Raw genomic sequence first — 22,349 nt, 5'->3', positions numbered from 1 at the left:
CTGTTTATGTATTAATATACTAATTTTAAATCACACATCAGAGGAGAAAGTAGATACTAGCGCTGGCAATCATATTTACATTTCTAGTATAAGCGATTTTGGAATTATAAAGTTATTATATCGAAAACAGGATCGGATCGGAATATTGTTCTACCGACCGCGGGGTAGCTCCTTCTACCTTTAAATAAAATCTTTATACAAGAGAAGACGTACCATTCCTCTCGCCTCTGTCTTCTAATAAACCTCTTGTTCAGCTTTTCAGATATCTATCTACCCAACATGGCAGAAGCAACAAAACCCAACCCTCAAACAAACCACCCAGATGTTCCCAAGACTCGAAAGGCCTTCGTGCCTCTCGGTATAGCTCCCCCCAAATCCCGGGCAATGGATAACACACTGACATACCCATCTAGAGAACAACCCCGAAGTAATGACCTCCCTAGTCCACAAGCTCGGCCTCTCCCCCGCCCTCTCCTTCCACGACGTCTACAGCATCAGCGACCCCGACATGCTGGCCTTCGTGCCCCGCCCCGCAGCCGCGCTCCTGCTCGTCTTCCCCGTCAGCGCCTCGTACGAGACATCGCGCATGGACGAAGATAAAGAAAAGCCGGAATACGAGGGCAAGGGCGAGGGCGAGCCTGTCGTATGGTATAAGCAGACGATCCGGAATGCGTGTGGGTTGATTGGTATCTTGCATGCGCTGAGTAATGGATTGGCGACGAATTTTATCGGTGAGTGATCCCTATTTAGCTTGTCTTGTCTCGTCTTGCTCGGTCGGTCATGATTGTACAAGTGGAGTGGAGTGGAGTATGCTGATTTTTGATGATGGGGATTGTGTAGAGCCGGACTCGGATCTCCATAAACTAGTCAAAGATGCTATACCCCTGGCTCCAGCCCAGCGAGCCGATTTGCTATACAACTCGCAGGCCCTGGAGAGTGCGCACCAGAGTGCGGCCACACAGGGAGATAGTGTGGCTCCGGCTGCCGAGGATAACATCGACTTGCACTATGTGTGTTTCGTGAAGGACGAGAAGAGCAATTTGTGGGAGCTAGATGGGAGGAGGAAGGGGCCGCTGAATAGGGGGGCACTGGGCGTGGATGAGGATGTATTGAGTGAGAAGGCTCTTGAGCTTGGTGTGAAGAAGTTCTTAGCGAGGGAGGAGGCGGCTGGTGGTGGGGAGTTGAGATTCAGTGTCATTGCTTTGGCTCAGAGCCTGGATTGATATACTTGTTGGTTTTGATGAATATATGATGGGGCGTTAGGGATTGCATTGCTCGGACATGGATTTTTAGAATTGCATCCAAATAATAACTACGAAGTTACAAGAGGTAGTGTCTAGCTATCATCCGACTTGAGAAAATGGCGACACGGAAGGGTATCGAGATGGCATGCGAGGAGTGAACATTCACAGGTCCCAGTTACGTCCCCAAGCCTTGAAAGGGGGTAGCTCGAGGTAAGTCATATGACGTCTAGTACTAACTATCTTTCCCGAAGTCTCATGAACTGCAACTAATGAGAGGGAATACCGATCAGATCACCATGGTTGGTGTAATATACAAGCGGCCTAGTGCCCTAACATTGCGATTTCATGCACTTTTAATACAAAGACTTTTCATATGCTGTACAACCCCGCCATCCACCATCGATTATGTAATCTTGGACTTATACAATACTCATCTATGACCAAGAAATGCTGCATGTTTGTTAGCGAGATGGTCCGAATCCGGGCTAGAAGGATACGTACTAGAGCATAATTCCAGCTCCTGTAGCCATAGCGGCAAATTGTTGAGCGGTCTTCTTCAATTCAGCCCCTCTGTCCTTACCCGTCTCTAGTAATTCCGGAATGACTGCCACGGTGCCGACGTATAGGAACGTGCCTGCAGTAAAGGGAAGAAGCATGTCACCCCACGTCAAGCTTGTACCGAAAAGACCATCAAATCGACCATCCGGCCCTTGGCTGCTATTACCGCCGTATTCTTGGACTGCGATACCTATGGCGGTACCTAGTAGAGCTCCCAAGGCGGTCAGAAACTGTGCGCCCATTGCAGCGCGTTTCGAGAATCCGGATTGAATCAGGAGTGCAAAGTCGCCCACTTCGTGGGGGATTTCATGGAAGAATACTGCGACGGTAGTTGTTGCGCCAATGGTGGGTGAAGCATAAAATGAAGATGCCATGGCAAGTCCATCGGTGATGTTATGCGTGAAATCGGCACTGCAAAACATTAGTCGCTGCTCAAAGTGGAGGTTTCGAGAGCTTTACATCAAGTTCAAGTACCCAGCCAGCTTTACGCTAGCATTGATATCCTTCTCCTTCTCCTTCTCCTTCTCCTTCTCCTTCTCCTTCTCCTTCTCCTTCTCCTTCTCCAGCTCCAAAGATGCTTGCCCATATTTGCCGCTTTCCTTCTTCCGTGATCGCGTGCTCTTTGAAGGGGAAGTTTCCATCCCACTGGTAATGGCAGCTGGTTTGACAACCTCCACGACTGCATGAGAATGATCATGACCGCCTTCTCCCCCAGTCGCAATCCGGAGTCCCTTGTCCATAGCAACAAACGTGACGAATCCCACCATAATGGCAACCCCAAGCAACAAGTTCTTGTTCGGCTCAACCAGCACGAAGCGTACATGTTCAGGCGCATCCTCGCCCAGGAATATCTCGGGTAGAAGATGAAACAGCGTGTCACCCAGCAGACCTCCCACGGCGAACGCGACCATCACCGAGAGGGAGGCGGGGTCGATGTTCGGAGGACATAGCGCGAGGAGGAAGTTCGGCGGGCCCGAGATATACAGGGTCGCGAGAAGGGCATTGACGGCTGGGGTTCCGGGGAATAGCACTGCAAAGATGCGGGAAGTTAGGGTCGAGGTTTGAGGAGAGGTCGCGACTTTGTAGTTATTGAGGTCTTGCACCAGGGGGCATTCCTAGGATGGCATGTCTGTCAGTGCGGTTCCGAAAGTGGAGGGGGGCGCGTGTTCTCGTGTCTCACCTGAAGCTTGTCCTCAATTTCAGGGATGCTCATGGATGCAATTGACGCGGCATGTTTCTCTGCGTAGACAAACGCGACTGCGACGAGGAGCAGGAGTGCCACCCGACGGGGATGAAAGAAAGTTGTTGCCATTATTGCGGTGGTGTTTGCGCTGGAGATGTTGAAGAGGACACCACCAAGCCAGGATGCACACAATAAGGCAAGGTTACACTGTATGTCAACAGCCGAAATACGTACCGCCGTCTGGCGCTAAGTCAGGGGTTCGGAGTTAACAATAGACAACACTTTCTGTCACCGTGATCTGTCTGCATGCAACTTTCCGTTTGCCCATTCCTTTTATTCCAAGTCTCCTACGTATAGTATGTAATTATATGTTAATATGTAGCATGTATAATTGTTAATATATCATAATACTATGATATCAGTTGGCATAGCTGTCAACATGATCACCCATTACTGTCAACGACTTCATGCTATGATTGAAGGGCAAGATATTGTCATGTAATACAAACTTTTGATTTCCTATCCCTTTCGCCCACCCATTCATTATCTATTACCAAACAAACCATCTATCCTTTCTAACTAAGAATTCTCCTATACGCCACGAAAAATGCCATGGTTTCTCTGCTCCTATGTACGATCCTAGGGCGAGATGCTACCAGTTCATGCCAGGACTCCCACTCGATTATTCCCAAGTTCCCCAGCAAATACACATCCCTATCGGTTCCCACGTGGTAGCTGTCCCAGCTGGCTGGCCCGGCTCAGTTACACACCACACATGGTGCTAAAAGCGACCGATCCGCCTCTTCCGAGTCCTGGTCTTCCTCGGCATCTCTCCCCTCTCCTTGACATGCTATATTCCCATTCAACTTGCAGGTCCAGAGCCAGCTCCACCACTTCTTTGCTTTACCCGTTTTCCTTCTTGTTGAGGCCATTGGTGGAGAGCAGGAGGTGAGTTTAGCTCTGGAGAAGAAAACGCGCCGAATGCGAAACAGGGCGTGGACGATTTGAGGTTTTTCTCTAATTCGATGGCATATTTCTGGATTTCAGAAGCCAGTTCTGAAATTTGGCTTATCGAGGTTTGTTTTTCATGGGTTCGGGTGGTGGGAGGATGAGAAGACATTTCTGTATTTTCTTTGCTCTGTGTTTGAAAGATGATGGGATTGCTTTCAAGGCTTGAGACAGAACAGAGTAGAACAGAACGGGTTTTGGAAGGATATATTGGATGTTCAAGAGATATTAAATGGGCGGACATCTTATACTTATATTTATTCGCGATCCGACACGATACCATACGATGTTCTACTTCGTACAACAAAATGTCGATTAATACTCTCCAAGAGGGCAACCAAAGCAAGGCTAACGAAGCTCGCGGGTTGAAACCTAAAGAAGTTAAGTCTCTCAACCGCCTTATACCGACCGTATGTCTCAAGACACACGACTCGCATACGGATGCGCTGCAAGTACGTAGCTTTGCGCTAATCAACCACCTGATAAAGTGCGACAGCCATACGCTTTGCCTTTTCCCCCATATACTCAAGTGCCCATTAATTATTATTCATTCTTAAGGTACATATTGAACCAATGACCCTCTGGGTCGTGGTCTCTGTTTGGATGATTTACGAGTCCACCCGGCCGACGGCAGCATGGCCAAAAATAGTAAGGTTTCGCGATATCCCCGATCCTCCATGGCCCGTTCGCTCTCTAGGTCTACTACTACTTGGGTAGACTTTCGCAAATAACTACTTGACTAACTACTTTCAACAACTTTTTGCGAAATCGTCGCAATCAAAGTTAATTGTTTTGAAAGATAGTCGCTTTGTCTCACTCTTTTAATCACCAATATTCGCCTGGCAATTGCCACTTAATGGATTTAGATTCGGGCTCTAACTCAAAACACCTGGGAATTCTTACGTTGAAATCCGTTTGGCTATTAGGCATACTTCTTGCTGATCTAGGGATTTATACTAGGATACAGATGTAAGGAGCTACTTATAAACGTAGGATTCTATCGATCACGTCAAGTAGTGGGGAGTGTCAGACTTAAAAGAGAATGCGAGAGCTCGTACTCGTGCTTATTTTGTATATGCGAAAGCGACCGACTTTGACAAAAGGCCATCCGGATTCCAAAATGGTCAAGGCAGAGTGCGATTTCGCAAGTCACATTCATTATTGCAAGCATTACAGGCGCTACGGAGAACACGCTCTGGCAAGGATGCTATGGCTCATTGGCATATAAACGAGTAACGCAGATCGACCCAGAGTGCTGGGTTACGGGCTTAACCTATCAATTGTCCACTCCCCATCCCCATGCCCATCCTTACCTTCCCCTTTCCTATACGCGAACCGATCATGCAACCGACTCTGCCTCCCCTGCCAAAACTCTACCTCTACGGGCTTCACCCTCAGACCGCCCCAATGCTCCGGCACGGGTATTCGTTCCTCGCCCTCAAACCGCTTCTCCGCCTTCCCCACCCAGTCCTCAAGCACGCTTCTGTCCGCGATAACCTGCGACTGGCGACTGGCCCACGCGCCGACCCGACTTCCGTGAATCCTCGTGTCAAAATAAACCTGGCTCTCCTCGCTACTCAGCCGTTCCACTGTCCCCTCAACCCTGACCTGCCTCTCCAGCTCCCTCCACCAGAACGTCAAACTTGCCCATTTATTTCCCTCGACATCTCGCGCTTTCTTGCTCGTTTCGAAATTGCTGTAGATCACGAAGCCCGTGCTGTCTAGTTCTTTCAGGTACACCATGCGACCTGACACGCGGCCTGAGGGCAGAGAGGCGGTAGAGAGGCATACGGTCTCGGGCTGATGCACGCCGTTCGCTTGGGCGTGCGTGAACCAGCTGTGGAATTGGGTGAAGGGGGAAGGGTCTAGCTGTGAGCGTTCGAGTGCGCCTTTTGTGTATTGGTCCGCTTGGGAGTTTGTTTGGTCATTTGCTGGTGCGACTGTATAACAATGTTAGTTGGATCAAGGGGGTGGAGGGGTAAATTGGTACTCAGTTAGTTGGGCTTACATATTAGTTTATCTGCTTTTTGGGGCGGATGAAGTGCCATTTTTGTCAGATTGGAGCGGATGAGAAGGGAGGGTGTTATTCGCATGTGTGATATTGCTGTTTTATATCATTGTGGTGAGGTTGCGAGATGGGCAGAGGAGAGGTGGTGTGGATGGTGGGGTGACAGAGTACTGCTTTTCATTTGGTGACGCTGTTGATTTTTAGCGCGGGGTCCATTTGTCGCCCCACAAGCCAGCCGAGAAACTCCCCCCCTTTCATGTTTTTCCAAATGCGGCAAAATAGCACAAGTAGTATCTTGATTGTTCTTTAACACTTCATTTTGATTCTTTGGGCTTATGCATCTTATAATTATTAGTTTCTCTACCTTTTCTTGCGCTTCTTATTTTGCTCACATATGTTTTGTGAATTGAACCATTAATACATTACTGTTCCCAGATATGATAGTTCTTGCTATCGTCCTCAACCAATTTAATTACCATGATATTTAGGACGCTGCTTTGCCATTTCTATAGCAACTGACTCAGGCATCACAATCATTTTTCAAGATCTTCTCCGCAAAGATGCGGAGGGTGCGAATAAATTGTCCATAACAAAGCCACTCATGGTAAACATTAAGACTAAGCTCCCAGTGTCCTGGCACGCTTTCCTCTGTTTCAAACCCCACCATGCAGTCAATAGCCTCCAAACAACACCAGAGACGAGAACCTGAGCATTCTCCGCCCTAATCAGATAATTTTCGAAGTCGTTATTAATAGTGGCATTGGTGATAGCGATGTTGATAATTCTGCCGTATACCCTAAAGCTGTCGATGAGGGTCTTGGGCATGACTTGCGGGAGATGTTTATCTTAAGGTAGGTGACATCGCAAGTCCTCGTGAGTCTTGATCAAATGCACTCTATTGAGCAGTATGGTGCTGAGTGGCAGAAAGTGCAGTATATCACATTATTTGAAGAGTTGGATTCAGGTGTTGTGCAGGTTATACAATAATGAGGATATTGATTTAAAAGGCTTGGATTTATGGTGGATGCCATCGTTGTGGAATAAGACTTAAGGGTATGGGAGTTTAGTGAGTACGAAGTGGGACTCCTTTAATAAGTACCTTGTAGGGTGTCATGTTTATTTACCTAGTCATTTACTAGATGACTTGTTGACATACCCGTTTAGGATCATATTAACGTTTATACATGCGTTGTCTTGATTGGCACTACTTGGCATACCGTAGAAATATGTTCAAGGATGTTTAGTAGTAGCTATGAAATGAGTATTAAGCTGAGAAAAGGAAGGACCATCTATGTGGGTTTAGTTTATTGTTCCCTCCTATAAGTAGAGGCAGATAGATAGAAATGAAGACCCGTCTAGCTAAGCCTACGAAAAGGGCAAAAAGGTTCTTAATAAAGGAAGTGATAAACCGAAAATAATTCAAGTGCGCAGTAAGCATATTCAGCACGATGGGAAGAACACGCTTGCTTACTTACTTTAGGTTTCTAAGGTATCTTACTTCGTGCGCGTTGAAGAAAGAGATGTCATGTAGATTCTTGACAGCAGCACCTTGGCTGATAATACGTTGAGAACAACTGCTATAGTATCAAAATCAAGAAAGTGCTTTGCATTTAGAAAGAGAGCTGTCTTTCTTCTGACATCAAAAAGCCTCCTTTGCTCAACTAAGCTATACTAAGTCACATAACTAGAAAGGCTCTCACAATGACCACTTATATCCCGACAGATAGGTAGAAGTATTTTAAGGAAAGAAAGAAGTGCGAATGGATAAAAAGAGAGATGTTAATCACGTGATTTTACATACTTATCTGTTAAATTAATTCCTGGGGCGGCATTCTGCTTGAACTATTGATTGATTTTCCTCGGGGTTGATCTAGGAGAAAGCTGAGTGTAGGTATGTATATACTCGCATTTCTGTGGTGTTGTTGTGCACTTGCAAATTGGATGTCCACTTGAACACTTCTCCACCCGCATTGGGTTGGGATCGTCATTGATGTTCGTCATACCGTTTGATCTTCAGATCCGGATGGAGTGAACGAACGAACGCATTGATACTCCATATAGCACCACTGTAATATACGGAGTAATGGGGAAGAAGAATATGGGGAAGATGATTGATATGGCGTTCTTATCTGATGTATATATTATATGGCGTGGCGTGGTGTTGTTTCAGGAGTAATGAACATAACGCACGCCTTTGTCGGGGGGAGGGGGGAAGGGGAGTGACAGCCGTTGTGAGACTGACGTGAAAGAATTAACATTGGAGGAAATAATATAAGAGAAGGAGAGAAGGCTGAACGAAGGAAGATATGGGGCTGAAACAACGGCGTGTCAGCACAACAACTCTTCCTCTGAGATGAAGATGAAGATGGATGAGATCCTCTACTGCGCGCTGAGTGTATTTCGTGTGTGTATGGAAGGGATGGTATTATTGATTCGGATTCGGATTGTATTCTCTCGTATTGTTCCCCTTATCTCTTTATACCCCAACCCCATTGCATTGCATTATCAGTGATGAAATCTGTTTTTCACATGGGAAACGTCATCTGGCCTTAAACTTCGGCCATTCGTAAAATCAATACGAGGCAGCTCCACTCCACTTCATACTTTTGCCTGTATCACGAGTTTATTAGCCTCGTAATCTTCCACAATTGTTTGTCTGTTACCTATCCCGAGTCCCGGAATAGTAACACAAGACAGACAATCACACTTTATCAAATATCATATCGTGAATCAAAAATCAGTTCTTGTCCCCCAGAAACAGGGGCTGCCACTAAACCCAATCAGGATCTAGTGGCTGACCTTATCTCGTTCAACGCCACGCCAAACCACTTCAGGCCAAGCTTCGTACTCTGTAAGGTTACGCCAAGAGTAACTTTTGGAGTGAACGGAAGAAGGAACGGAGGAAGGAAGGAAGATACGCATGCATCAACACCCTCACCTCACCCTCACCCTCACTTAAAACACCACATTCGTTTTTCCCACCTCTCTACATATCCAACATATCAATTATCAATTCGCCAGTCTTTCAATAGTCTTCCACATATCCGAGTCCTCGCGACAATCACATTCGTTACATCGCGACCAACCGCCGACGAGACTCGATCAATGCCTTTGCAAACATCAAAGCTACATTTATAGACAGCCTCAACCGTCAACGGTCATTGATTAATCCACCCTCGCCCGACACCCACCACCCGTCTTACTAATGGGTAAATGTATGTCTCCCTCGCTACCTCCCTCTTCTTTCCCTCCCCCCTCGACATCTCTAATCTCATTCACAGGGCGATGGGGTGTGATCCTGGACGCCGGATCATCAGGAACTCGAGTCCATGTCTACCGCTGGTTGAACAGCGCGCGCGCACGACAAGATGCTTCACCACACGAAATGCTAAGCCTGCCCGACATACACCAGAAGAAGAACTATACCTACAAAACGAAGCCCGGCGTATCGACATTCGGTGACAACCCGTCAGAAGTCGGCCCGTATCTACAAGATCTACTCGACCATGCTCTCTCCATTGTGCCGAGTGATCAGGTCAAGGACACGCCGATTTTCCTCATGGCGACAGCGGGTGTCCGGCTGTTGGAACCGATGAAGCAAAAGGCCTTGCTAGGGGAGATTTGTGCTTATGCGCAGGCTCATACCAACTTCTCGTTGCCGGATTGCGATTTACACATTCAGGTTATTCCGGGAGAGACGGAAGGGCTGTATGGGTGGATTGCGGCGAATTATTTGCTGGGGAGTTTCAACTCGCCGGAAGATCATAAACATGGCGATAATCACCATACGTATGGGTTTTTGGATATGGGAGGTGCTTCAGCACAGATTGCGTTCGCTCCGAATAGCACCGAGGCTGAGAAGCATGCGAATGATCTCAAGTTACTGCGGATGCGGACGTTGAATGGGGAGTCGACGGAATACAAAGTCTTCACCACGACGTGGCTAGGATTCGGAGTCAATCAAGCTAGGCAACGATACGTGGAAGCGATACAGGATATGTATAAAGGGTCTCACGAGCTACTGGATCCATGTTTACCTAGTGGACTGATTACCACATTGGAAGGACTTCCGCTTGACAGCGCTCGAGGTGATGCTCCAGTCTTGGTTGGTACCGGGCGATTTAAGGAGTGTGTGGACCAAGTAGCGCCTCTTCTCGACAAAGATGCTCCTTGTGCGGATCAACCGTGTTTACTACATGGCCAACATGTTCCAGCGATCGATTTCGACGTCAACCATTTCGTTGGAGTCTCCGAGTATTGGCACACAACCCACGAAGTCTTTGAGATGGCACATAAAGATGCAGCATACGATTTCACAGCATACGAAAAGATGGTCAAGGATTTCTGTGCTGCAGAATGGGATGATATCAAGACTGGTGTTGAGGCTGAAGAATGGGGACACAAAGTGAACGAGAAGACTGCACAAGAAGTATGCTTCAAAGCTTCATGGCTAATCAACGTTCTCCATGAGGGAATCGGAGTCCCTAAACATGGCCTCGATAAACCTACACACGGTGCAGGATACAATGCCTCGAAAGAATTAGCTACACACAAAGACAAAGGCTTCCTCGATCCTTTCCAAGCCGTCAACAAAATCCGAGATATGGAAGTAAGCTGGACATTGGGGAAAATGGTCCTCTACGCCGCTGGTCAAATACCCCCCTCGCACACCGAAGCCCTTCCTGTCGGCTTCGGCGCCAATACCCTCGGCATACCCCCCGACTTTCAAGAAGCAGGATCAAATTCCTTCCCCGTGCCTATCGGAGATGAAGACAGTTGGACTGAAGCAGCTGAAGATTTGGCAGAGAAAGCTCACACACGATCTGGCCCGGGGTTCTTGCTTTTTATGCTAATCCTCATCTTCATCGGCTACGTATTCCGGAAACGGGAAAGAAGAATGCGGTTCGTACGTGGCGTGTCTGCCACACTTCGTCGGAATCGCAGACCCGGAAGTCCTCGCAAAGGGGGGCGCGGATTTTTTGGAACAGCAACTGGAAAGCTGTTTGGTCGTAGTTCAGGGAATTACGAACGTGTTCTTGAAGACGGCGTTGCAGCAAACGAATTCGAACTCGGCGAAGCGGACAGTGATGAAAATGAGGCTTCGGATGGCAGCGAGGGATCAAGAGTTGGGAGAGCAAGTGGAATGATGACGCCGAGGCTGAATGTGGTCAATTTCGACAGCGCGACCTATTTCGATCCTGCGCCTGTTCAAGGGGGTGTGGGGTTGGGATTGATAGGCGCGAATGCGATGGACAGGAGTGGGTTGATTGTGAGGACGGAGAGTAGAGAGCGTTTGCAGATGGGTAGGAGGTCTAGGACGGGTAGTCCGACCAGGTTGAAGAGTCCGATGATGGCACCTTTAGAGGAGGATTGAGACGGTCTTGAATCAAAGGCTCACATTATCATCGCTATCAGCGACATCATCATCGCTAATAGCGACACAGTACACGACTTCACATGAACCGTTTAATACTTAGCGCGGCGTACTTTGTCTTTGGAAACAGAAATGGGACTGGGACTCGGGCTAGGGGCGGCATTGGTACGGCGTAGAATTAATAGTCTTGTTAATTGCTTACTTTGTATTACCGATATACAGATAGCAAGAAAGAAGGCGATAAGAATTAGTAAAATCAATATTGAAATTTCAAAGCAACGTCTTTTTATTAACCCATATTAGCTACTAGACAATAGAGCAATAGTACTAGATTTTATAGACAGATAAAACGTAGGTTACAGCTAGAAAGTAAACAAACAAAAACCTAGATTACAAAAAAAGCAAAAACGAAGTAAAACCCTACTTGTATTATAAAAAAGCATTGGCAGAATAAAAGCTAGATATTTTAAGGATACTTCTATAAGTATACTAAAAAGCTAAGTATCATTTAAGAGAAAATTTAAAAATAATAACTATAAAAGCTATAAAGCTTACTGTTACGGTGTATATGTCACGTGTAAACCACATTACCTGCGGCAAGCCAAATCACGCAGTGCTATTCAAATTGGCAATTGACAATACTTGTAAGAGAAATTTAATGGTGCTATTAGTAATGGAAACCTTCTTAGTTTAACATCTAAGGATCTGCCTGGAATCTTGTGAAGCTTTCGTATCATCATTAACTCACATGGATCAGGCTTAGCGCTGATGTCTACGCGCCAGACTTGTCGCTTTTGACGCGATATCCGGGAACTGTAGCGAAAGCTACCTAGGGTCAAATCATTACTTCCGTAGGCGACTGCTGGCCAATCTGTTTCGTGCATCACACTGGAACTCTGGAGTCATTCATTTAGTACAAAGGAAAACTATGCCCCTTCTTCTAGGACGTTGTCCCTTGTTTCGTCGATTTACTTTGCCAAGGTTCATGAGACTCGACCTTCCATCTTCACAAAGCTTGCAAATTGTCCCCGCGGGCACAGTACCCGCGACATTATCTCTCTGCCACGACTTTGTGGCGTGAGAAATGACGGCAATAGTGTGTAGTTTTCACCTATATTTTTCTCAGATACTGACCGAGTTAGTCGAGGACATCTTGGAGGAAGATTTATATCGTTACACGAGGCACCGCTGGCTGTACGTTTTATTGTTATAGTAGAAACGACTGCTAATTTGATATAGATTCAATGAATCGTACAATCTCTCAGAGAGATATCTCAGGTTTGACCTACAACAGCTTATACGGGTTGCTGTAGCTGCAGTTTCTGATCACGGTGCTCTCAAATGTATGCCATTATTATACTTTCTTACCTTTCTACGACTCACATTTTGCCTAACTTACATTGTAGGCACTGAAGTTCTTAAATGCAAAGAAGGTTTAAATAATAAAGCGTACCTGCTCACGATGGATAACGGCTTGGTGGTCTTTGCTAAGCTGCCAAACCCATGCGCAGGGCCAGAATTTTACACCACAGCATCCGAAGTGGCTACACGTGTATTCGTAAGTATTTTGCTGATTGACCTAATACAGAGATCTGATTCGAGCGATACTAGCTACGGGATGTGTTGGAAATTCCAATTCCTCGTATACTTGCCTGGTCTACTGATCGCAACAATCCAATCGGGGCAGAGTATATCTTAGAGGAAATTGCCCCGGGCAAGCCTCTTGGAAGGCTTTGGCAAGACTGGAATGATTTGCCAATTGAGCCCCGATACAATATCATAGAGCAAATTGTGGAAATTGAATGCAAGCTTGCTTCCACGAAGCTCGAGAAGTCTGGTTGTATCTATTTTAGAGAAGACTTTCCAGCCGGCGATGTCCTAGTGACTACGCCTTCACTACCCTCATCGGCTGCCCAACGCTTTACAGTAGGACCACTAGTTGAGAGTACGATGTGGCGGGGGCCAAAAGCCTTTATGGACTTAAGTCGAGGACCATGTAAGTCGTCCTATAATTGATACGATCTTCCTTAATCTAATGCATTATAGATAGCAAACCACTTGAATTTGTTGAAGCGATGGCTAAGAGTGAAGTTAAATTCATTAAGGCGTGTGGCCATCCGCGGATGAATTATGCTCGCTCCCTTACTAAACCTGAGCTACCTGAGGATATGCTTGCTCTCTTGGCTCGGTATCTTCAACTTACTTCAGCGATGATACCTCCTCCGACGTCAGATGATACACAGTCATCAACACTATGGCATCCAGACCTCCACCTTAATAATGTTTTCGTTGATCCCGAATCAAAGAAAATTACGCGGATAATCGACTGGCAGGCAGCTACAGCACTACCGCTCTTTTATCAATGTGGCGTCCCAACAATGTTCAAGCATCAAGGGCCAGTTTCTGATAATATAGATACTTGGCCAACATACCCGGAGAATTATAGTAGCCTTGATCAGGACGAAAAGGAGGAGGTTAGTAACCTTATAAAAAGCGAGACTCTTCACAAATATTATCTCGCAATCACACAAAATAGAAACCCACGCCACTGGGCCGCACTTCAATCACGCGATCAAGCACAAATAGACCCAATCCGCATTGTCCAAAGCGTATGGGAAGATCGTGATGTATTCTTCCTTCGACGAGCGCTGATCAGAATTGCCAGTGGGTGGGACGTCCTTCACCCAAGTTCTGGCCCATGCCCCGTGAACTTTAGTGATCAGGAAATGGCTCTGTATAGGCATGAAGAAGAAAATAGGGGGTATGTTAGCGATGTCCTGAATATTTTTCGAAAGAATTGGGGGTTGTCTCCAAATGGATCAATAGAGCCGAGCAGGTTCGACGAAATGCAGATTGAACTGGCGCAGATGAAAGATGCCTTCATTAATGCTGCTGATAATGAGGAAGACAGGCTTCTCGCCGAGAAACTTTGGCCGTACCAAGACACTCCAGCTATGTAAGAACCGACATTCTAGACAGCTCTTCACAACTCATATCAGTGGTGGACAAGGGGCAGCGGCAATCAGCATGGGGGTAGGATAGATTGCAGAAAATGAATAGGAATTAGAAGCAAAATCAAGTTGAAAGAGAATATTGGCTACATTGATTAACATCATGCTGTTGGGGAGTTGTTGTGTATTGATATACTTCTAGGTTTGGCTTGCTGATAGCTCAAGAAAATAAGAACTCCTCTAAACAATTTCGGTTCCCTAGATACCGCTCTTATTTAACTTTGATGCAAGGTCTTTTCTATCTCCTGTGTCCAACCTCTCGCTGGTTCCTTATTGTGAGCTGTGACAGAATATAGGAACTAAGCAGTAGAAGTAAAAAGGGCATAGATTAATCAAGGAGAAAGAGAGAAAGAGAAGAGAGAAAGCTCTACTTATATCTCTCCTTTATCCGCTCAGCTCCTTTAGTACTAGAACTGGTCTCTACGTGATCGGATCCTGACGACTATCTTTACCCAAAGCTTTGGGTAGACTATTAGGTATTTTTAACATCTATCAAATAATATAATAACCGGTTGTATTATTCTTATCCCCTAACGGCTTAGCGGCGGTCTAAATGGCATATTAGTAGGTGTTATCTAAGCTTATAACTTATATAGCACTGTTTATGCCGTCTTCGCTAGATGCGGTTTCAGGCTCCGTATTAGTACTCTCTAACTTGTTATTATCAAGAATCACAGGTCTATCTATAATTTATTAGAATTACTGCTTATATAGAGGATAAGTGTTAAGTTTACCTTAGCTATCGCTCTAGCGATTACCCAGCCTTGCCTATATCAGATCATGAGGTATGCTAGGGTTCTTCTAATAGGAGTTGCATTAGAAAATCACCTCTAGCATAACCGCCCTCCCCGCGCCGGGGGGTTTATTATGCCTGGGACGAAGTACTTGCTCGTCCTATTCTTGGTTCCGAATGAATAAACAATAGATAGATTAAAGATAGGTAATCATGCATATTATAATCCCCGGCAGGCACGCACCGACCGCTCGGAACCTGCCTGCGATATCAGCTTCGGCTCTTTCGTCAAGATGCCGAGTAGACTGGCTGACCGAATGACTGACTCGCGGAAACAAAGCCCTCCTTTCTTCAAATGCACCGATCATCGTTTTATGGGAGGGTGTTGATGCCTAAGCGTATCAGACTCGGCCGAGCCCAAGCGTAATTCTATAGGCGCTGAACTCTAATCTTAGCTTGAACTTTAACATACCTTGGTACTATGTATGTATGGGTAGGTTAGGTTGGGTAGGTAGTATTCGAGTTGGGTTTTGGTGAAGACTTGCTTTATTTTATTTTACGCGCAGTCCTACCTAGGTAGTGGTAGTGGGTGGGTGGGCAGGCGATTTTGGAAACGTGTATACGGTAGTATAACAGGGGTGGGCGTATTTTAAAGATATCTAAGGGACTCCTATATATGAATGCTGAGGCGCGTAACTTGTAGATTCTAGAGGGATGTCTGTATATAGCTGCTATGCTGGCTACTTGGTGCTCTACTGCGGTTTGTGGGGAAGGAAGGCGTGTAGAGAAAGAGAGAGTTGAGAGCGTGCTTTGTACCAAGTAATTTGTAGGGACTTGGGAAGTGAGGGACGTATAGGAGTAAATGAAATGAATGAATGCAGCGAGCGCTGTTGGACTGTGCTTTTCCATGGACAGGCAATGAATGAGTGCAAACGTTTAACGAACGAACGAACGGGACGGGGAAGCTAGAGTGGGGTTCCGGAGGCGAAAGGATGGATGATGGAAAGGTTAAAAGACACTTTATCTAAAAGATACTTTCTGAGCTCTCACTGCAAGCTGGAGAGTTGTGTACGAAGTAAACATGATAAAGGGCTGGGCTAATCCTTGTCAGTAAGCGAGAAGGGAAAGGGGGTGTTGTTGCGCGGCGTTTTGAATGATAAACGATCCGTAATGAACTACACATAACATGTCAAGGTTCAAGGACATGAAATACATTACCAGCCGGTACTTCCAGCCGACTAGAAAGATCTCCAAGATCGCTTTGACCATGCCGACCCGGGCACGCGGTATTGGAAACGTCAGGGGCCAGGTCCAGGGCTTCTCGACGGTGGGGGTAGGTGGGATGGGGTGGGGGTGGTTCACAGCAGATTGTACAGTACAGTATGCTGTAGTAACGCGACAAGCATGTTTATCAGTAATTCACGAAGAATCCAACGGCGAAGGTTTGTTTGTCTTGTTGGCTTGGTCTGGATTGGGCCCTTAACGGGTAAAGCTTGGTGGCCTCACAATGTCTGGCAATTGATTGGCCTGTGTGGAAGGAAGTATAGATGTACCAGGGGCTAACTGCCGGATCGTGGAGGCATCCCGTGAACTTGCATCTGTGGCTTGGGGGGTTTGTCCTGGTACAGTAGCCTCACCGACTTTCGGTATACGATGAGATGGTATGAGATGAGAGCTTTGGTTGAGAATGAAGGATGCGGACAACTTTGACGGATCAAGCAGGAGGAGGAAGAGGAGGAAGACACCGCTCATCCCATCGTATCGCTTGATTAGCTTCGGTACAGTACTGTATCTAGCTTCTTTGATTTGCTGTTGCTGTGGCCGATGAAGTCCAATAACTACAATATGCCGTGATACCATGCCTCTGTATGCTCTCTTGAAGTCTTGAACTTTGAAGATGCCACGACATGCCACGACAAGCCACGCTACGCCACACCACCATACCATACCAAAATCCGTCAAAGTCCGTCGACAAATACGGGCGTGGCGTACCGAGTAGGATGGAGTTTCGGAGCCATCGAGGCCAGCTCATCACTTTGGTCTCAGGAGACCAAAACACCAAGGCTTCGCGCAAGGCTGTAGCCTGTTCCCCGGCCAGGTGACGATGCCCCCGCCACATCCTTGTCATCCTTAATCCTTCATTCCAGTCCTTCCCTTTCGTTCCCTACTGTACCAGCTGAAGATTCCCCCGGGGCAACACTAGATCACCGAAGAGATAGAAGTATCTCACTCCAAAGGCATAAAGTAGTCGCGCGCCAATAATCTACAGTCAATAGCAGACCTCATGATCTCGGCTCAAGAACGATGTCTACTGTATGGAGGGGGATACGCGTGAAGATGTATTCGCTACCGCAGACGCCTCACAACAACACATCTCGGGCATTTCTGGCTAAATCAGTACCCCCTCCAAGCCGTTCTATTCGTCCCGAGAGGTATCACCGGAGTAATATACATAACATCGTATGCTAGCCAAGGAATTTCCACAAGTGAAGCGTACAGATACTACAGATACTGTTGTTCTCGAAGAAGCCGAGGATCATCTATTACTCCGTATGAATACGTACACCACCGAGGAGCGTGTCCGGGATCTTCCTCCGTAATGTCATGTACTGTAATGTGCGAGATTACCATGTTGGGCTGTATATCCCTGCCAATACTATACATCGAGGCAATGCGATGCTCCAATCTACCGTCTGCACCTTTACCGCCAAATGCAGTGACTCAGAGATCGCATTTGGGATTATGATCAATCACCGTGCACAACTCGATTTGTATATATCCGCTTCGATTTGCCCAGATGTTTGGAACAAAGGGAATGATACCTAAATTTCCATGCTATACCGAATCTTGGAAAGGATTATTTCCTGCACTGTGTATTCAGAACTTATCATTATAATTTATATCCTAATTTGAACGCGCATCTATCAATAATTATCAGTAAATGCTGTTGTTGTAGCAAATGGTCAGCAAGGGTTTTCATTGGTCGACACCTATTCACACCGCTCTTGTCTAAAGTGCGGGTGTGTTGCGCCGCCAGACCAGTATTACTCGACTGGCCCCGACTTTTCTACGTAGGTACTTGTCTACCACATTCCATCTCAACTCCCCACTGCGAAAGGCACCCTACGCCATTTCATCGTTCTACGGGATTCACACAAACCGAGCTGCGACACTTTCGATTGCTTTCGACCAAACCTGCCATCATAACCACAAATACTCAACCATCCTGGGGTTTCCTCGTTGCGGCAATGGCCATGAAGATGCTACTGTTCACCTGGCAGGCAAACTGTTAGGAATCACTGCTCATAGTGTTCCTGAGGGCAACCTCAGCTATCTATCGCCGACATGTCTTTACTTGGGAAACTACTCTCTGGTATCCCTTCCAATGGGTCCTTGACCGCCAAATCAAAGAATCCTCTCGATTCGAATCTGGAAGACCAATTCACGCACAACCTGCTCTTCCCAGATGCCGACGCACTCTGCCACAATGACCAGGTCTTCCCGCTATCATCTGGGACAGTACTTGCTCCTGCGGCAGTGAACAACTTCGACATCAACGGGGACATTGATCTTGACATGCGAGATGTCAGAGTTATCATCATGCAGGAGGCCACCCCCACCTCCGGCTCCGCCCAACTTCTTTACGACACTCATACACCTCCTCCTCCCCCTCCATCGCAGGGCCAACAGGCTCCAAACAATGGCACCTCATATCAACCACACGCAGAGGGCCGTCGATCGATTAGCTCGCCGCGGAAGGCTAGTCTAGGACAGAACTCAAGACCTGTGGTGATCCAGCAAGAGACTACAGCTCCGCGAACCTTTGGTGCTTTCGATCGCAGGCCTGCGCATCACAAGACTCTTAGTCATACAGAGACAGAAGGGCAACGGTCGGCGCGAGAGTACAGGGAAGAGATGACTACGTTCTCGAATTGCATATTTGGGAATTCAGAAGTTCTGGCCTACAAAGGGACTGGGACCAAGGTTCATATTCTCCCATCGGAATCCAGGGTCCCCTTTACATCAAGCTCCTACGGTGGGGATGCGAATGGCTCCTTTGGAAGGTCAAGCATGCGGAGTAGCAAACTCGCACAGTCATTCACGTCAGATAATTTCGCAGCTGCTCCGATATCGGCGGGTTTCATGAGCTCGAATCCATCTTCAAGAAGTACAGAACGAAAAAAAGTATTGATCACACGCATGTTCCCCGTACCACTGCCGAAGGATGATGTTGAAGATGCCTCCCAAATTCGAACACCGACCCAGAATGTCCAGGTCACTGACGCCGCCGGTTACCCCTTTCCCAAAATTGGTGACCATGGTGCAACTGATAAAAGGCTCCAGCCAAAGCAAAAGAGGACGCCAATGTACGCTGTTGGCCTGATAATCCACTTACCAGCGGCTCCCAATGTTCCATCGGTGCCGATCTCAAGATCTAGTCTTCGAGGTCCTGGCTCTTACACCGAGCAGGATTCCTTCCCATCTTCATTCAACTCAGCTCGCCGTGCTGGCTGGACTATGCTGGGAACTGGCTTTGGTGTGGACTCCTTGGATTCGTCAGTCTCAAGCGATGTTGATGATCGAATTGATTTGATTACCCAGCACTGGGATATTATCATGCGGACCCTCTCACACTTGCAAGCTGTTGCGACAACATCCCTTCTACCCTTGCTCAAGCAGGCAGATGTCAGCTCTCCAGACCCTCGAGCCAACTCTTCATCCCACCATCGCGTTCCATCTGCTAGTGTCTCGATTTCTGGGAAACGGGTCATGGAAGACATCAAACCATTCAAAATCCCAAAAACAAACGCCAAGTTTGTTCAACTACAAGCAAACTGTCTAATGCATGCACTGAACATTCAAAAAGAGGTGGATATTTCCCGCCAGCGTATCACCAGCGGTCTCAAAGCATATCAAGTAGTTACTGGGCAAGGTCGGTGGGGTATCTGGCGTGAAGAAGCTCGACTAGTGGGCAAATGGGCAGGCAGCAAAGATGAAGGATTCTTCTTTTTCAATCTCTTGACTGGGTTCCTTGGTCATCATACCGAATGGCTTCAAGCCCTTGGCCCAAGCTGGTACCGCCGTCGCCATTACCAACACCAAAGAGCAAATAAGGACGATGACATATCTCTCCCAACTCGCACCATCATCGTTTCAGACAACAAACTGATGGCCCGGAGGCTGATCTTTCTGTTGTCTGCCTTTCTTCCCGCAAACCAACAGTTGAATCCCCCCCGGTTGCATCGCCCTAGCACTTCAACATCTTTTGGGGGCTACTCACAGTCACCTCCGATGTATACTGTGCCAATATTGAGAGAAGAATCTCTCCGTCGCAGAATAAACAAACGGACTGGTGCCTCTCGAGCTCATTCTCGAACAATGAGCTTTCCTACCCAAACAATGCATGGACCACCCACACATTTACCACCAGATATCCACCATGATCGCCGCCCATCCGACGCTGCATCAATGAAAACCGCGAACCTACCCATTCCTGGAAGTGACCTTGGCACCCGAAAGAGTAGTACTGCGACGGTTTCAACGGCGACACCAGTCACGACAATACCGCATTTCTCCACCAGAAGACCAATGAGAGTTGGGACTGGTCCTGGACCACGACCTGGTAGCAGCGGTAGCTTTGCTGCTGATGACTTGCTTCGCTTCTCTTTGAAGAGGGGTGAAAGTAGCGGTCAGTACAGCAATACCAGCGGTGACTCGCAGGGCCAAAATTCACGATGGGGTAGTATGATTAGCGGATTTTGGAGCGCAAAGCGGCGGAGTTCGACTGCTACTACGGAGGTTGAGCCTCCTATTGATGGTGTGGAAATAGTCGATCCCCTTCAGAAAGATCACCTGCCTAAGCCTGCCAGTTTGGCCGAAATGGTGAAAGAAGTCGGCAGTTCACAAGTTATTAAGACAAGGGAGCAACAAGAGCGTGAGTTGAGGAAGTCTGACTCGGGAAGTTCGAAGACCGCGAAGCCAGGAAATGATGAACCCGGGGAAGTTTCAGAACAGGTGGTTCATATTTCTTTACGGGTACCCGATCCTTCTGGGGCTTACGAGTCGCCTGTAAAAACATCAATTAACGAGATGGATGGTGTTATTGATATTGACGTTCCCCTACCGGATTATTTGTCTTTTGAGACAGCCGTCAGTTCGCCATCTAGCAGCGGCTACCTATCTACCCCTGGATTTGGAAATGGCATGGACGGATTTGAACACTACTCTCGAACTGGCCCTGAGCTTGATACCACCACCAACGTCGGTGGTTGGCTTCAACGATATCACCCCGACTTTGCTCTACAAGCTATTCCAGTCCAGGAGGGTATTCTAGAAGAGGTAAAGGCGTCAATGCGAGAAGAGCCAACGCCAATGTTTAGCGGTACACCTCTTCCCGATAACGGCCGTTCAGATCGTTGGGTGGATGTCTGTAGTGCCATTATTGCCGATACCACCAACTTCAGTATCAAGCGTATCCGCTACAGGAGACTTGTGAAGCCAAAGGACATCTCAACACCTAATGTCCCGCTCGACTCGCGATATGGAAACGTTTATTCGGCCGCACAGCTTACACCAGCTCCCGAAGCATACGAGAACCACATTGAAGATCGTTTTATAGAAGAGCCAATCATCTCCATGGACGAAACCCTCATTCAAGCCGTCGAGCGAATCATTGCACAGTCTGGCCAAGTCTCAAAGGAGTCTTCAGTCTGCTCTTCGCGCTCTACATCCCGTAAAGGTGGGAATCGTGACCGTTCGAATTCGGATGCGAAGTTACCCATCCGCAGTGATCGACAATTGGAAATCCCACGAAACGAGTGCAAGAAGATGGTGCTTGGAGCACTAGAGGAAATCGTCAAGGAGGTCGAGGAGAGTAGGAAGGAGGGCGATGATGCTGAGAGGGAGCAAACGGAGTCCTTCCTGAGAGAAGGGGTTAGGAGTTGGTTGGTCAATGTTGAGACGATGGAGTGATTGTCACTCAACTCGCAATCATTTCGTCGTCTTAGCACGGACCGCCATGAACGAAGGAGTTTCATTACGTCTGTATCACCACATAATAACGGCCAACATCAACAATACCCGTGTACAACAGAAGGATGTTGGAGGACACTTACAGCGGAGGAAGGAAGGAAGGAATGCATTGCTTTGGTTTGGTTTTTTTGTTTAGATTTAGCGTGGTCGTTTGGGCGTTTGGGAAATGACAGACAATTGCTTTGATTGCATGGTAAG

General features: G+C 47.2%; 6 protein-coding genes across 6 annotated transcripts; 4 read left to right on the top strand and 2 right to left on the bottom strand.

Annotated features, from left to right (window-relative positions):
* Window positions 1–279: 279 nt before the first annotated feature.
* UCHL3_0 (Ubiquitin carboxyl-terminal hydrolase isozyme L3) lies at window positions 280–1,223 on the top strand (the record flags this gene model as incomplete). The annotated part of the gene is given in 3 exon segments (XM_031150703.1): window positions 280–358; window positions 414–731; window positions 751–1,223. The coding sequence occupies 3 exon segments, from the start codon at window positions 280–282 to the stop codon at window positions 1,221–1,223; spliced, it is 870 nt and encodes a 289-aa protein (XP_031004258.1).
* Window positions 1,224–1,678: 455 nt separating this feature from the next.
* hke-4.1 (Histidine-rich membrane protein KE4-like protein) lies at window positions 1,679–3,114 on the bottom strand (the record flags this gene model as incomplete). The annotated part of the gene is made up of 4 exons (XM_031150702.1): window positions 1,679–1,694; window positions 1,746–2,213; window positions 2,262–2,917; window positions 2,983–3,114. The coding sequence occupies 4 exons, from the start codon at window positions 3,112–3,114 to the stop codon at window positions 1,679–1,681; spliced, it is 1,272 nt and encodes a 423-aa protein (XP_031004259.1).
* A 2,139-nt stretch (window positions 3,115–5,253) lies between these two features.
* LHYA1_G005757 (putative pyridoxamine 5'-phosphate oxidase) lies at window positions 5,254–6,086 on the bottom strand (the record flags this gene model as incomplete). The annotated part of the gene is made up of 2 exons (XM_031150701.1): window positions 5,254–5,933; window positions 6,002–6,086. The coding sequence occupies 2 exons, from the start codon at window positions 6,084–6,086 to the stop codon at window positions 5,254–5,256; spliced, it is 765 nt and encodes a 254-aa protein (XP_031004260.1).
* A 3,120-nt stretch (window positions 6,087–9,206) lies between these two features.
* YND1 (Golgi apyrase) lies at window positions 9,207–11,375 on the top strand (the record flags this gene model as incomplete). Its single annotated transcript, XM_031150700.1, has 2 exons — window positions 9,207–9,216; window positions 9,283–11,375. 2 exons carry the CDS (start codon window positions 9,207–9,209, stop codon window positions 11,373–11,375), a joined length of 2,103 nt encoding a protein of 700 aa, XP_031004261.1.
* Window positions 11,376–12,459: 1,084 nt separating this feature from the next.
* Window positions 12,460–14,329, top strand: AIM9_4 (Altered inheritance of mitochondria protein, mitochondrial; the record flags this gene model as incomplete). Its single annotated transcript, XM_031150699.1, has 5 exons — window positions 12,460–12,569; window positions 12,615–12,718; window positions 12,782–12,933; window positions 12,987–13,371; window positions 13,422–14,329. Coding segments are annotated over 5 exons (1,659 nt in total), but the record flags the coding sequence as incomplete, so codon positions are not given.
* A 4,135-nt stretch (window positions 14,330–18,464) lies between these two features.
* Window positions 18,465–22,091, top strand: LHYA1_G005754 (uncharacterized protein; the record flags this gene model as incomplete). The annotated part of the gene is made up of 1 exon (XM_031150698.1): window positions 18,465–22,091. One exon carries the CDS (start codon window positions 18,465–18,467, stop codon window positions 22,089–22,091), a length of 3,627 nt encoding a protein of 1,208 aa, XP_031004263.1.
* Between the last annotated feature and the right edge of the window lie 258 nt (window positions 22,092–22,349).

This window comes from Lachnellula hyalina, assembly GCF_007821495.1.
Source record: "Lachnellula hyalina strain CBS 185.66 chromosome Unknown contig00094, whole genome shotgun sequence".
NCBI lineage: Eukaryota > Fungi > Ascomycota > Leotiomycetes > Helotiales > Lachnaceae > Lachnellula > Lachnellula hyalina.
The sequence above is the reverse complement of the archived record's forward strand: the minus strand, read 5'-3'. Positions and strand labels throughout refer to the sequence as shown.